Consider the following 15,616-nt stretch of genomic DNA (forward strand, 5'->3'; position numbering starts at 1 on the left):
AATTAAATTCAGTGCCATTATCACTTTGCACAACCTTAATGGTTTGAGAAAATTGTCTATCAACCATTGCAACAAATGCTAAAAACATTCGAAAAACCTCAGTTTTATCAACCAACAAGTAAATCCAAACAGCTCGAGAATAATCATCAACAATAGTAAAAAAATAACGAGCTCCACATGAAGAAACATGTCGATACGGACCCCACAAATCACAATGTATTTTCTCAAAAATCCTAGAAGCTCTACCATCACTCAAAGGAAATTTATCTCTAGGATGTTTAGCACGCATACATACCTCACACCCTTTAGAAAGATTTTGTTAATTGCCATTAACATGAGGAAGTAACTTAACCATTTTTTCGGAAGGATGGCCCATTCGACGATGCCACAACTCCAAGGTCGACTTTGCATTGTTCACATCAACATGATTCACCAAATCTGAATTGCTAAAATAATATAGTCCGTCTCTCCTAGCTCCCGTTCCAATCAACTCCTTCGTTTGATCCTGTACAACACACATATAAGAATTAAATTGGACAATACAATTAAGGTTATCTGTAATTTGTGACACAGAAAGCAAATTACAACTCAAATTAGGAACATAAAGAACCCCGATTAGGATGAGCTTGTCCGACAAACGGACAGAACCAATTAAAGAAGCCAATACGGTGTCACCATTGGGGAGACCAACGGGACACTCAAAACTCTGCGTATCAAACAACCAAGATTTGTCTCCGGTTACATGATGAGTTGCCCCTGTGTCAATAATCCAAGAAGTAACGTCAAATTTTCCATTCAAACAATTGTTTGGAACATTAACATTACCAAACAATCCCGTAATTGCATTAACGTCAGAAACCGAATACTTCCCCCCCTGGATGCAAAAATCCTCACGGCCGTATTTGATAAGGGGTGATAAAAATGATGTTTCATCATCTCCAGTCGTTGTATGAGTCAAAAAAAAAAAAAAAAAAAAAAAAAAAAAAAAAAAAAATTAACCTGCTCTTGATACCATGCTAAATTATAGAGAGAATATGATAAATAGAATAAACTCAATCACTTGATTCATAATGATGATGGCCATGGCCAATAAATAATACACCGTTTCCCTAACCCGATAGAATTAGGAAAATAATAAAAGATATTATGCTAAGCATAAAATATATACTAAGCATAAAATATGGAAACTAAATATATCCAATTAATTTCCTAAAATATATCCTCCAATAAACTTCAAATTAAATTTTCTTACAAATTAGCAAAAACACACAACAGCAACACCACCACCACCAAAAAAAAAAAAAAAAAAAAAAAAAAAAAAAAAAAAAAAAAGTTTGACCAAAAGTCAATGTATTAGTGGTTCAAAATGCCTTTAGCACACGTTAAAGTGAAAGTTAATGCTAAAATTTCTCAACTTCCACATACATAGGTGTAGAATTTTTTGTTTTTGAAAGAATACACTTCCTCCATTCTTTTATTATTGCACCATAGAGGTTGGTACACTTTTTTTTTGTTTTGTAGTGGGAAAAGGGAAGAAAGCGATGGGTGAAATAACAAAGTTACCCATGTAATGTAAGCATGAACTAAAGAATCAAGTGGCAAAAGTAAGGGTATATTGGGTACTTGTAGTGTGAATAGAGATATTTTGTTTTCTAAAATAAAATTGGTGCAATATTTGTAAAACTTCCTAAAAAGACAAGTGGTGCAATAAATAAAAAACGGAGTAAGTATATAGGTTTAACACAGTTAAGGTTATCTTTTTTATTTAATAATAAAATATCAAATGAAATAACGAAGTCAACAAAAAAAAATTTAAGGGTAGTAACAGAAATCATTACAATGAAAAAATATCCCAAAGTGGTTCTTGGAACCCTATTTACAGATGCACTAAAACTGCAGCCTAGATGAAGTTTGACAATAAAATCATACCCTTTTCTAACTAGAAAATGTGACAACAGATATAATGTTAGTGAACATAATACACAACATTCTTCGTTACCCAAAAAGGCACAGAAGTGATTACTGCAACACCAAAATTGATCGCCCCAACAAGGCCTAACCCTGGCAAACCACAAAAAAAAAAAAAAAAAAAAAAAAAAACTCATCGCTGAGTAACTCGTATACCAACACTTGTTTGTGTAAACGAACTCAAGTACCATATATGTGTTTGTGAATGGGTTGGCTACTGAAATTCTTAACCACCTCCAACCATGGTTTTTCTACGACAATAACAGAACTCTTGGAAACATGACCAACAAATAAAACAGGATGTTTAAACTGGACGAATTCAAAATTTCGTCTGCCATACAGCTTTATGTACATATCAGGGTGTTGCAACTTGCGCTTCAGCCTTCCATTTGAGTTTAAAAGCTTCTTTGAGACAGTGTCCAAACCATTAAGCATTTCTGTTTTGACCAAGTCACTACTGTCATCCCTTTCAACAGGCATTCCAAAGTCAATCAAACACATCGCCCTGCAACAAAAGTTCATTAAAAGTCAGACCCACAGCTTGTCCACCCCGTCAAACACAGAAGCACATATCCAAAATTATCAGACTGGTTTCAAATAGAAGATGATAACTACGGAGTACCAAGTGTCAAAGAAAGAACTACTACAATAAGCCATGCCTAAGGTTATTTGTAGCAGTAACACAAGACCAAGTAAAAAAGTGTAGCTCATAGTTCTGTTCTTGACATAATCCTTATAAATATAGTACAGGAAGATTTAATCATCTCCCAGCACAACAAAATCATTGTCATCAATTTCATCAAACGTGATCTCCAGAAATTAAACGCATATTATCTGTAGACAAGTCTCCTATGTTACTTTCAGTAAACTCTGTAGCTAACCATTTAATTAGGTTATTATTAAATCTTTTTGCGGATCTAGGCAATTAATTACTTTCTAAACAAAGCCATGATATCTTTCGTGGCATGAAGAGAACTTTGTCCCAAATGGTAGGACAACGCTTATTTATGCTCAGCTGTGACATGAATATTCACTATGCAACCTATGAAGCACCTAAGCACGCCAGGGGTATACTCGCTGTGCCTGCAGACGATTTGGATACAGCTAAATTAAGTGGCAATCAATAAGAGGCGAGTATGAATCAACTTTTCAACCTACCGAGTTATCACTCATGTTATATTCCTGATTAGATGTTATAGTCCATTAGACCATTCATAGTTTCATACTACCTCTTTTGTAAAAGCTCTAAGCATTTACTGCTAGCACTGTTAAGGCAATTGGAGGAAAAGTGCTGATAGACAGTTCATAGTTTCATACTACCTCTTTTTCGAAAGTTCTCAACATTTACTGCTTTTGCATGGTTAAGGCAATTGGAGTGTAAGTGATGATGTGGTAAGAGGGTGTAAGAAAAAAGGTGAATAAACTAAGAGAGTGTAAAAAAGTGGGAAGATGTAAGATCAAGGTACTAAGGTAGTAAACGTAGTGAGAAGAAAGGTGTAAATGAGTAAGGTAGTAAAAAGAGTTGCCAAAAATGATCAAAATCAGAAACTATTATTTTCAATACATATTAATAGCTGGATGTTCATTGCCATTATGCATGCTTCCTACGCTACGGGAAATTAAGGACCAAGAGTATTATTATCTCCAGAGAAAGACAAAAATATTTTGGGATAAACAGCAACCAAGACCGGGACATGCCAGAAAAGCAGGAAATAACTATTGGTGAGAAGAAATGTACAGCTTTTAAAGGAGGCATAATTTGAAACTCAAACCATTAACCACTAAAAATTAAGGACAATTTGTCTCGAGTAGTTCCCACAAACTACCAAAATTGCAATTCTGTAATCAAGTTATACTGCCCATGCCAAACATGAAAAAGCACAGAGCCGTCTCCAGAAATGAATAGAAGCAAGCTAACTTCTAGACAGAAAGGTAAAGGAAACACACCTTGAGCTATAAACAACAATAGATGACAAACTTGCTGATGGTGGGAATGAGATGCCAATAACTTCGCCAGGAAATTCCTGGAATCTCTGAGGCAAAGTGAAAGAGTTTTTTCTTGACCATTCACCCAGTTGTTTGGCCTCTACGTCAAATGCATAAACTTGGTTTGATGATGTTGTGATGACAAGCACATTGTTACTATGGGGAGAGAAGCCACCAGCGGTAACAGAAGCACCATCTAATCTTGATATGAACCAATGTTGTCTGTTTCATGCAATAAGGGGGATGGTTAGATATACAGATAAGAAGCATGCATTGACAATTGCAAGACATAATTAAATGAAAAATGCAGGAAAAACATGCAGGATAGCTGTAAGCAAATTTATTTTAAGAATTCATCAATATCATACGTCACACCAGTGTTAGAAAGAAGGGATCATATGCTGGATCATACAATAGTAAAACATCAAGAAAAGGCAAGCTAATTGCAGCAAAACAAAGTAAATGAGCATTTATTAATGAGCTTCACAAGCATTATTGTAGAACATTGTCAAAAAGCACTAGCTACAATGTACTGATGTAGTCATCTTCCCTCCTGATGGACACATGGATAATGCGTATGCGCAAGATAGGAACATAATGCTCCCAATGTGCAGTAATTAAAAGCCATGGCAAGGTGGACATCCAGATAACACTCTAAAAAGAAACATGTAGTGCAATCCAGGATATGTAGCCAGCTTCTAATTAAATAAAATGGGGTATTGCAGTAAAAGAACAGTAAAATAAATACTGCCCATTGATTAATCAGAGATTTTGAGGAATTCGGCTCTTGGTGGGCTCAACTATTCTGTAACAACCCCACACCAAATTAGATCACCTGGCATGAGCCAAAGACAGCTAGGCAAGTAACTTACAGGACATTGTGAAAAGCATTCAATGTTACTAAGTATAAAGTATAAACTACATATCAGAAGCAATCTTCTATTACCAATAAACCAGGACTAGTAATATATTTGCAAGCTATAAACCTTTTTCCAAAAAAAAAATTAAAAAAAAAGGGACATAAACTAAGCTGTTTTACAATTCAAATAAACTTACTAATCAAGAAAGTAACATAAAAAGAAGGTCCACTGCACTACTCCTTACCTCTGTATTTCCATATTGAAGATATATATATCCCCAAAACAATTTACAGCAGCCAACCATTGTCCATCAGAACTTGTGAACAATTTTGTGATCGGAGGCTCACTGGGTGGTGAATGCTCATCTTGTGTCTTACGACAAGGTGTGAAAACGTGCAACAATTCAGTAGATCCCAGGTCTACAACCTGTAAACAATAGGTGAAATGAATTGAGCATAAATTGTCTAAACAAAACTTGAAGCTCAACAAAAATTCCTATATAGAAACAATTTCATAATTTAAATTATCAGCAGAAATACCCAGTTTAAAAAAGAGAAAGAGAGAATGAGTGCAAGATTAGACTAAGTAGAAACTGATTTTAATTAATAGTTACTAAGAAACTTGTGAAAAAGTAGAAATTAAATTTATTTAATAGTTTACCATGGAAGCATGGGTGTTATTGAGTACCAATACATTCAATAGAAAAACCAATAAATTAAGTTTTCAAATTTCAGAATACACTACACATTCCAAAATGCCATAATGTTTCCAAATTTCAGAATACACTACACATTCCAAAATGCCATAATATATTACTATAACTATAATATTCCAATGCCACAACATGTTACTATACATTCCGAATGGCACAATTAATTACAATAAGATCACATACAAGTACTCCCCACTAGAAAGCCTCAGGTTTTTGCATACTTATTATAGTTAGTAACAGCTTACATATAGAGATGTGAATGATCCCCAGTCACAATAAAAGCATGACTTGATTGAGACAGAAAGCAAGCAAGCCAGACTGCAGCCTAAGTCCACTGCAAAGCTACTCTTTACAACCAGCAGTCCGGCACAATCATAAGAAGCATGGAAACTTTTACAAAAATATCTGCATTTTATTTCCAAACCTAAGAGCCTCTGAAGTCTGAACCTCAAGGAAATTTACGCACAAACGTTTTCTTTAGACTACAAGCAAATAACCCCCCCCCCCCCCCCCTTCTCAAAAAACTTTAGTCACACACAAACAAAATTCTTTCATAAATTGCACAATTAATTCAAATTTTAAAATATCTTTAAAAAAAAAAAATCAAACTTTGTGTTTCCCTACGTTTACATTTCTTGGTCTTTTTGTTCCCGTGCAAACTAACTACTAGACACCGATCAAATCTTCGTAAAAGCCACCATTGGTAATGCACTTTACACTCGCTTGACTCTATTGCCATGCTTAACTTGTTCCATTAGAAGTTTAAGATGGTATCCGCACATATTCACCTGATTTTCACATAGAAGAAGTTATCTAATCTAAACTTAACCTGAACTTAATAAACCATTTTAAAACTAGCTCTAGTTGTAATTTGAACTTAAGTAACCCTTATCAAAACTATCTTATACAAACCTGTTAGACATGAAATAGAAAATAAGGAGAATAGAATAGGGCCTAAATGTCAAGACAATTCTTCATTGGAACCAAACTTTTAAGTGGGTCATAAAGGAATCCTGCGTCAATCAAAAATCCAAATAGAAGACAAAGAGCTTTTATATAGCTTATAAAACCAACACAGTCAATAAAAAGAACGAAGAACTGGGTTAGTAATCTCATTAATATTGTAAAGGAACTTGTTAACAATATAGTCTATTAGTCTTATTTATAGATTTGTGCAAGAGTCATAGCTTTCGCTAGCAATTGAAATTGTTGTCAACAATCATTTACTGAACTATTTTAGCATTCTAAAAGAATACAGGATTCACAAATCATCCACTTGTATATGCTTAGCATTTAAAGATAAATTAAGTTCAACAAATCATTAGTAAGCTACTATGCCTAAATTTTTTTATTAAAAGTGAACATGGAGAAGCCATAACAGAGTATACACTAATATAATGAAAAAGGAAAGGAAGCGCTTACATATATTCTTCTATCACTTCCTGCAACAATTAATCGAGACGAATCTGAAGTGAAAGCCAGGGCATGAGCATAAGGCAGTTTGCCAGGAAGTTGTCTTTTATCAATAACCCATGCATTTTTGGAACCTCCGCCTCTCTTTAATGCAAATAGTCTTGGTTTGGCATGATTAGAAAAGCAAAACTGTGACCCAGAAGGAGAAATTGCGCTGCAAGTAATCTTTCCAGATCCCTTACTATTGACACGGGCCAACAAATTAGTTGCTGCGTGTCCAACATTGGCCTTATCAAGAGCAGTACTATATCCCAATTTAAGAGACAGGATATCAATTCCATTTGATCCTTGAACTAGAAGCAATGGCATCTTGTTAAACACAGAGTTTTGGACCAAATGTACAGGCACTCTTTGAGGAGCAGGGCATACATCATGAGGAGAGAATTTCGTAAATTCATTGGCAGAATATGCGAACATTCTAGTGTCATCACCAGCTGACAGAAGCATTGGAACCCCCAAATTTGCCCACTTGTGATAACTAAAGTCAATAGGCTTTTCTTTTGTGCGGACTCTTTTAACCTTTTCATCCAGGAGCAAATCTGGCAATGGAAAACAGCATGTATTATTAGGGAAAGCACACCTAAAATCTTCATTGCATAGAGGATGCTTACACAAGCTCTATCAATCATGAAAAAAGCTGCACGGAAGTGTAGCACAAAGACAGACCTTCCTGGCTAATAGGCACTGCCACTGTCAATGCCCTAACATCGTGTGTATGAGCACTTCTGCTATCAACATAAACCCATCTCTTCCTGACTGCAGAAGACAACTTACTACCATGACTGGAGTCAAGAACATCATCAGAGAGCTCGTATAAGATAACCTGTCAAACAACACTAACCTTAGTTGCTGCATAATAACACATATTGAGAATATCTGAAGTGTTGAAACCTTTCACAAATTAATATTTTACAAACAAAACAACTGCACTAACATACTAAGGTCTAAAAGTTGAATGAAGCAACAGAAGAACCATAATCAGTGTCTTCAATTGATCATCCACTTCGAAAGTATTGGAAGGAAATCCATTAACATAATAAACCCCACAGATTCTATTACACAGGATGACAGGAAGCATCAACTAACAAACTGACCAATTCCACATGGGTTATTTATTGTTTCATTCTAAACAAGCAATGTTGTCCACAGCCTACATGCATCTTATTTAGCAAACCCAATTGATGGACTCCTTACTTATGGCAAAAGGGACACAGTAGCAATTATCTTGACGTGATCATAAGCAAAATACAATGCAATTATTATGCTAGTCTAAGAAAATACATAGAACCTACCACTATATAGAAATATGACAAAACAATGGAATAACTTTGATAAATAACCTATCAAATGATCAACAACTTAACAGAACAAACCTAAGACAAAAAACCCAAGTATAAAAACAATGCAATAACAAAAGGAGAGCTACTTTCTGTGAACATTCCAGACAGCTGATTAATGACATTATATACATCTTGCAACCCACATAACAGCCATCAGAATGCATTCAATTTTATTGGTCGTCATGGCATTTCAGAGTTTGTATACCTTTCCATCAGAACCAGCAGAAAACACCCTATTGTGTGAAGGCGCTGCGGCCAAAGCAAATGAGTCACCTTTGTGAAGAGAGTGAGCCTGCAATAGTGTTCCATGCTTAATATCCCAGAACTGAACACTGCCTGTACTATCAGCACTCACAAGAACTCCGCACCTAATCACAACATATCAATTGAATGAGTGAACGAACAAAAAAAAAGTGAATATGCTAATTGAGTGTGACCTCAACAAAGCATCAACGATGACAATTTTGTAGAGGTAAATGTATACAATCTAACCCCTAGTCCTACAAGTGAACAACTATTAGATAAGCTACCATACGAAACAGATTAATTTGGTTCAAAAACTACCTTAGAGCAAGTAATGACCAGACACAAATTTCTGATCCTGCTCCCAAACCTCCAAGACCAACAGTAATCCTATATAGTTCATGAGCGCGTTTTGCATCCCAACATCTAATATACCTGCATATTACAAATGAGTAACATTAGACAGCTTATCGTGTTAGCTAACATGAATTCACAACATCTTTTCTCCAAATTAAGAGATTATTCTTAAATTAAAGCATAGCATACCCATCACTACTTCCAGAATAAATAAAATTTCCATCAGTGCTCCAGGTCACACTAAGACCCCGGCCTGTTATAAGACAAACAACAGTGAACATCTGCAAATTCTGAAACAACTAAAAAACAGACACAAGGTAGAGCGCTCACCGCTAACCCTAGGCATCGATTTATGGTATGTCAACTCATTAGTATCAGGGATAGTATATAATCTAACACAACCATCATCACAAGCAAGCGCTAATCGACGATTCTCCACTTCATGAAGCTCAAGTCTACCATAACTTTCATCATCATCGCTACTTTCACTATCATCAATATTATTATCTATCACAACCCCATTTCCATTGCTATGAGCTTCATGTTCGACATCTCCCCAACGGTTCTTTAACGGTTCAATTGCCATCTGCCATATCGATACGCCCACTGATTCCAGCACAGTCTACCATCACAAAACAATTAAAATCAAAAACCATTAAAATGAAAAACCCATGTTCCACAATTAAATACAAAGTATAATCTATCAATTTAAAGTACACAATACGAATAAAATTAGAAAAAGAACCTTTTGATTCAATTGATAAAGATCCCACTCAGAAACAGAGCCATCAATACTAGAAGAAAACAATCTTCCAGACGAAGAACCCTTAGAACTCGTGCGGCACCAAACAAGCGAAGAAATTCTCGAATTGGGATCGCCGTGAATCGTCTAAAGTTTTCAAAAGCCGCGACATCATCAAAAACAATGAAAGAAAACGCAGAATTTGTAGAATTTGCAAAAATTGAAAGAAAAGAAAGAAACAATCACAGAAAAAGTAATACCAATTGGCAGTGCCAGCCGACGGAGCCAGGAGATACGAGCCAAATCTCGAGAGAGCCATCTTCTCTAGCGGCGGCGACTTGGGAGTCGTCGGCGCTGGTGGCAAGGGCTACAACCGGCGATGGCTTCCAATCGATACAACTGATTGTGTGTTGTTGCAGCATTTCTAGGCCAAAAACCCAGGCTAAGCTCTAAAGCTTCTAGCTGCTGCTTTAATGGAGGGTTTCAAATTCAGGAGATTCAAGAGAAAGAGAAAACGTTGTTATGGGTTCTTTGCCTACTGCTTAGCGGCTGCTCGATATATATATGCTTGTTACTACTTACTAGGTTAAAGCTTGGGAAACTATGATAATAAACAGGAAATTCGAACTACTCGCATTGCTTCGTGATCAGTGGTTAGCTTATAGCTGAAAGCTTATTGTACTTATTGTGTTTGTGGGAACCGACCCTTACAAATAAAATCTAACCAACCATGAGTATTTCATTTTCGCTACAAGGTGGGTTATCGTATTACCTACCCTTTGAACATAAGAAGAAATAAAAGCATTAAAAGACTTAGATAACGTGTTAATATCATCATATATGATCAACCAAATTGGCGATCAACCTCTGGAATTGTTGTTGGTTGAAGCACAGACAAAAGAAGAATCACCTTCTAGCCATACGCCCATACATGTGTCACACTTATAGCGTCGAGCCACGGAGAGCCCAAAACGTGCAGTCTACACACTCCACCGCCCATACACCCTCAACTTGTCTAACTGCAAGGTCTGCAACGCCAAGAAGATCTCCCCCCCCCTCCCCGGGGCCCCTCCCCCGATGGTTTCTCGCCACTGCCCCCAAACCCATATAAGAAATAGCTAAATAAGTATCCACATATAAATAAAACCATCAAAGGGACGTAACCACGTTGTTAACGAGAGATATGCACTTCGAGGCTGGCCGAAGAACACTTTCTTGCCATACATACAATAGTCCTCGACAAGCTAGCTTGTCATAGCTGGCAGCCCTTTGAGAAGCGTTCAGTGATAAGCTAGCTACCCTTCAAGAATCATGCATCTTATTCCTTCGAAATCAAAGGGACCATGCTATGGCACATAACACGTAGCTTAGCACGATCTAGCTTACCCGCAAGCCACACAAGTTTGGAATGAAAGGAGGAGTTTGGAGAATCACCCACTAGTGACTGAAAACGGCTATTATTCTAAACATCGTGTGCAGCGCCATAATCTAAAAGCACATGAATGACATATTCCACTTCATTATCTCACACACCCCACTCAAATCATCCCTTACTATATGCCTACGAAAGAGTTCTTGCTTAACCGTAGCATGCCCCTTACACATTCGCTAAAAGAAGTGGCTAAGTTTGAGAGGACCATTGAGGTACCAAATAATGCGCCAAGCTTCTTGTTCCACATCCCCAACCCCAGCATCGGCGGCATGAATGTGACCCATTCTTCCAAGCCAGTATCCAGATTTTACATTATAAACACCATCTTCACATGGCTACCAAAACAACAAATCATCAGGTGTAGTGCTAACTAAGGGTATTTGAAGAATGGACTTACACTCATCTGGTGAAAATAACTCTCGTTGCACCTCAGTGTTCCATCTAGTAGAAGGTGCGTCAATCATCAACTCCTACACTCGCAAATTCAAATCATAAAGCAAACCGTGTGTAGGAGGTTTGTTGGGTGTCCTAGATATTCATGCATCCAACCAAACACGAACATTTATTTCACTACCAATCCTCCATCGTAGGCCATCAAAAAATAATGGTTTGGAACCCCACAAGCTACGCTAACTTTAACTCGGATCAAAACCTCTATAAGCCTCCAAAACTAAGTAATGTTTTAAGTAACGAGGCTTAAGGAGTGCATGAAGCAAAGAGGATTGATCTGAATAAAGTCTCAACATTTACTTAGAGAGAAGAGCTTGGTGTGAAAACTTTAAGGTCACGGAATCCCATGCCACCCATTGATAACTTGTTATTCGATATGATTTTAGGGTGATTTTGAACCTTGTTTACTTATATTGGCGTTTTGATTCACTTTTACTCTATTTTCGTGCAATTTTTGTGTATCCCTTGCTTCACGGGTTTTTAGTGTTTTTGTTGAGTTTTTAGGTCCAAAGACGACCATTTGAAGCATATGGATGATAAACTGAGGTTAGAAGCCGAGACAAAGGAGCAAAACCGAAGAAAAGGTGAAGAAAAGGGCCTAGAAGACCTTGCACAGCCGTGCCATGTCCTGCACGTCCATGCAGGAAGGTTCTAGCAGCTAAAGCTTTCTGCCAGTCCTTGCACGGCCGTGCAGGACTTCTGCACAGCCGTGTAGGACTTCAGCACGTCCGTGCAATATCTCCAGCATGTCCGTGCATAAGGCTGCACGTCCGTGCAGTCTGCCCAGTCCAAAACAGAACTGAAACTGATCTGTCTTCCTTGAGCTGCACGTCCGTGTAGAGCAGGCTGCACGTCCGTGCCAATCCTGGCACGTCCGTGCAGACCTGTAGTCGAGCCCGACTCTTGTTTTCTCCGTCCTTTTTATTTGGGGGTCATACAAATACTCCCCTTTACTCATTTGTACGACCATTCAAGTTTTTAGAGCTTTTCTCTTAGTTTGTAATTTTAGAAACACAAAAACTCTCAAAATCATTAATTAGATCTTAATTATTAGCTTGGAAATCTCAATTTAATCATTATAGAAGACAAAGTTACTCCATTGTTATTCAAAGTTGAAGCTTCTAGTAATTATTTCTCACTCTTCTCTTCTATTTTCTCTACTTGAATTGCTTATTGTTTTTTTAATTCTTGTATGCTTAGAATGTTATTTAGCTTAATCCTTAGTTTGAATCTCGTTCATGAATTGCTTGAAATTCTTAATTGCTTTAATCTCAATGGACTATGAGTAGTCTAATTTTCTAGGGTTTGGGTAAAACCCTCAATGTAGTCACTAATTACTTGTTGCATGTGTTAATTTGGTAATTGTTGGGTGTTAATTAGTTGAGCTTAAGTGGTTTAATTGCTTAGTTCTTGTATATGGCCATTGCTAGAACTATTATCCAAGCTTTCTCAACGAGTGATCGAGAGATGAACTTGAGTTAGCTCCCTTATGCTTAATTGACTTGAAATGCCATGAGAATAGGAATTTTCGGTTAAGGAAATGTTTATGTCATCGTGATTATGCTCTAACACTTGCTTTATGCTTTGTAACCACGAGAGTAGGTTGTATTCATGATTCAAGTAATCCCTCTAGCTTGAGAGAGTAGTTGGCTTGGGTGCTTTAGATGACTTCCCCTATTTTATCCCCTTATTTTACCTTGATTGTGCATGTTAATTGTGATTTATGATGAAGTTGAGTGGTGTAACCCGAGCCCTAGAATCCTCTAAATAATGTTAATCTCCCCTTAGCCTTAGTTAATTTGAACTAGTACATGTTACATAAAACCAAACCAATTTCGACTTCATTTAGCTTATTTAAACCGGTAGTATCTCGGTGGTTGATTCAACGCCTCTATTGGGTTCGACCCTTTCTTACCCTTGTTATTAGCTAGTGAGACCAAGATAGGACTTTATCTTTACTAAGCTCGACGACGAACTATCAAATTTTGGCGCCGTTGCCTGGGAGGCAAAGTCACATTGAATGTATTATTGTTGAATGGGACTAAATGTGTGCATATGTATCATAGTTTTTCTTATTCGTTTTTTATTTATTTGTGTTCTAAACTTGTGATAGTCATTGCTAACGTTTTTCTTAGCTTTGTTTGACTTTGCATGACACAAAAGAGTAAGCAATCACCGCTTATTCCCGTTGATCTAGAGCTAATTAGGACTTTGAGAAACGTGAGGAGACTTTTGCAAGGCACACCCGAGTTCTCTATTGTATATTCGGATTCCGATCCGGAAGAGGTTTTTGAAACCTACAATGAAGATAACATAGGTGATAACAATCCTCCTCCACCTTTACTACAAGACTATGACCACCCCAATGCTTTCACACTTCGGAGTGGCATACGTCTCCCCACCACAAACGCAAACAATTTTGAGCTTTCACCTCAACTCATCCGAATGATTCAAGGTGATCAATTTGGGGGTAGTCCTTATGTGTGTCCTTTTGCTCATTTAGACAACTTTCTTGAATTTTGTGCACAACTATCAAGCAAAATAATATTTCCACTAGTAGAAAATAGTATATGGGAAGCCCCAAATGGCAAGCAGTTTTGGAATTTCGCTTCCAAAATTGTAAACGGCAATCGATTTTGGGTGAACCGCTTGCCAAATTGTAAATGGCAAGCGATTTTAGGTGTACCGTACCGCTTGCAAAATTGTAAATGGCAAGCGGTTTGAAAATTGAATCGCTTGCCATTTGCTTAAAAGCCCCTAAAAATAAAAAATAAAAACCCATCTTTTTCAATTGCACGCTCTCTCTCCTCCCTCCATTCTCTCTCCTCTCTCCCATTTCCCCTCATGCTTCATTTCTCTCTCCTCTCTCTCACAGTCCATTCTCACGCTTCATTTCTCTCTCTTCTCTCCCCTCATTCTCACGCTTCACCTTCATTCTCACGCCCCTCCATATCCTTGATCTCCTTACTCCATCTCCTTGTCTTTCTTCCCTCATCCCCTTCTTTCCTCTCTCCTCTTATCACCACCCACAACAACCACTGACCAGCCGCACAACGATCAACCCACCGAACAGCCCACACTGAGCACCACCGAACAACAACGAAGCACCAACAAATCCTACGAGGTGACACCTACTACACCGAGCACCACCTTCAATTTTCAGATCTAATTTAATTCTAGTAAGAATTTAGATCTAGTTTAATTTTTTTTTTCCAAATTTCATCTTTTTTAAACTGTTAGGTTATGTTTGATTGCTTTGAATTGGTTAGATTTATGGTTTATTCATTTTTTGAGTTGAAATTTGGTTAGGGTTTGTGGACTCCAATTGAAGGCTGCGATTTTGTGGGCTCCCAGGTGTGGTGGAGGTGTGAAAGCCAGTGACTGGCGGTGATTGCGGTGGGAGCAGGGGATCGCTGAAATTGGTGGGCAGAGATGGTGGTTCAGGTGTTGCGCTGCGACTGCGAGCTGCGTCGATTGCGGTTGGGCAGTGACGAGTTTGTGTTGGAGTTGGGTTGAGTTGGGCAGTGACGAGGGTAGCAGGGATCCAGGGGATTGCTTTCTGGTTATTAGTTTTTTGTAATTTTTTTTGATGAAATTGTAATATTACAAAAATTAATTAATGAAAATATTAATGTTTTTACATGTATTTTTGTTTGTGTATCAATTTAAGTTAAAAAAACCAAAAAAAAAAATAATTTTTTTTAAAATTTTTTATAGGCATAATGGGCAGCGATTTTGGCGCCAAACCGCTGCCCTTTCTTTACAAATGGCAAGCGGTTCAGAACCGCTTGCCATTTAAAAGGCTATTGGCAAGCCCCCTAAGAGCATGCGGTTCAAAACCGCTTGCCATTAGGGGGTTTTAACCGCTTGCCATTTAGTTTTTTCTACTAGTGTTCGGAAGCGTTTATTCGGATGCACATGTTTCAATTCTCCCTCCGAGATAAAGCAAAGCATTGGTTGAGGACGGCCAAAGGGGATCGTTAACTACTTTTTTTTTTCTGAATTAAGACTAGAGCTTTTCTTGGGAAGTATTGCCCTCCTGGGAAAACCGCC

At 37.5% G+C, this 15,616-nt stretch overlaps 1 protein-coding gene across 1 annotated transcript; it reads right to left on the reverse strand.

The window, feature by feature from the left end:
* Positions 1-1,789: 1,789 nt before the first annotated feature.
* Positions 1,790-10,229, reverse strand: LOC145615031 (WD repeat-containing protein PCN-like). The gene is made up of 11 exons (XM_081670112.1): positions 9,942-10,229; positions 9,685-9,828; positions 9,270-9,561; positions 9,129-9,192; positions 8,904-9,017; positions 8,545-8,707; positions 7,666-7,822; positions 6,949-7,538; positions 5,059-5,240; positions 3,916-4,176; positions 1,790-2,473 (listed from the first exon to the last, which is right to left on the reverse strand). Exons 1-11 carry the CDS (start codon positions 10,101-10,103, stop codon positions 2,149-2,151), a joined length of 2,454 nt encoding a protein of 817 aa, XP_081526238.1. The 5' UTR covers positions 10,104-10,229; the 3' UTR covers positions 1,790-2,148.
* Between the last annotated feature and the right edge of the window lie 5,387 nt (positions 10,230-15,616).

This window comes from Chenopodium album, chromosome 25, assembly GCF_948465745.1.
Source record: "Chenopodium album chromosome 25, dcCheAlbu1.1, whole genome shotgun sequence".
NCBI classification, from domain to species: domain Eukaryota; kingdom Viridiplantae; phylum Streptophyta; class Magnoliopsida; order Caryophyllales; family Amaranthaceae; genus Chenopodium; species Chenopodium album.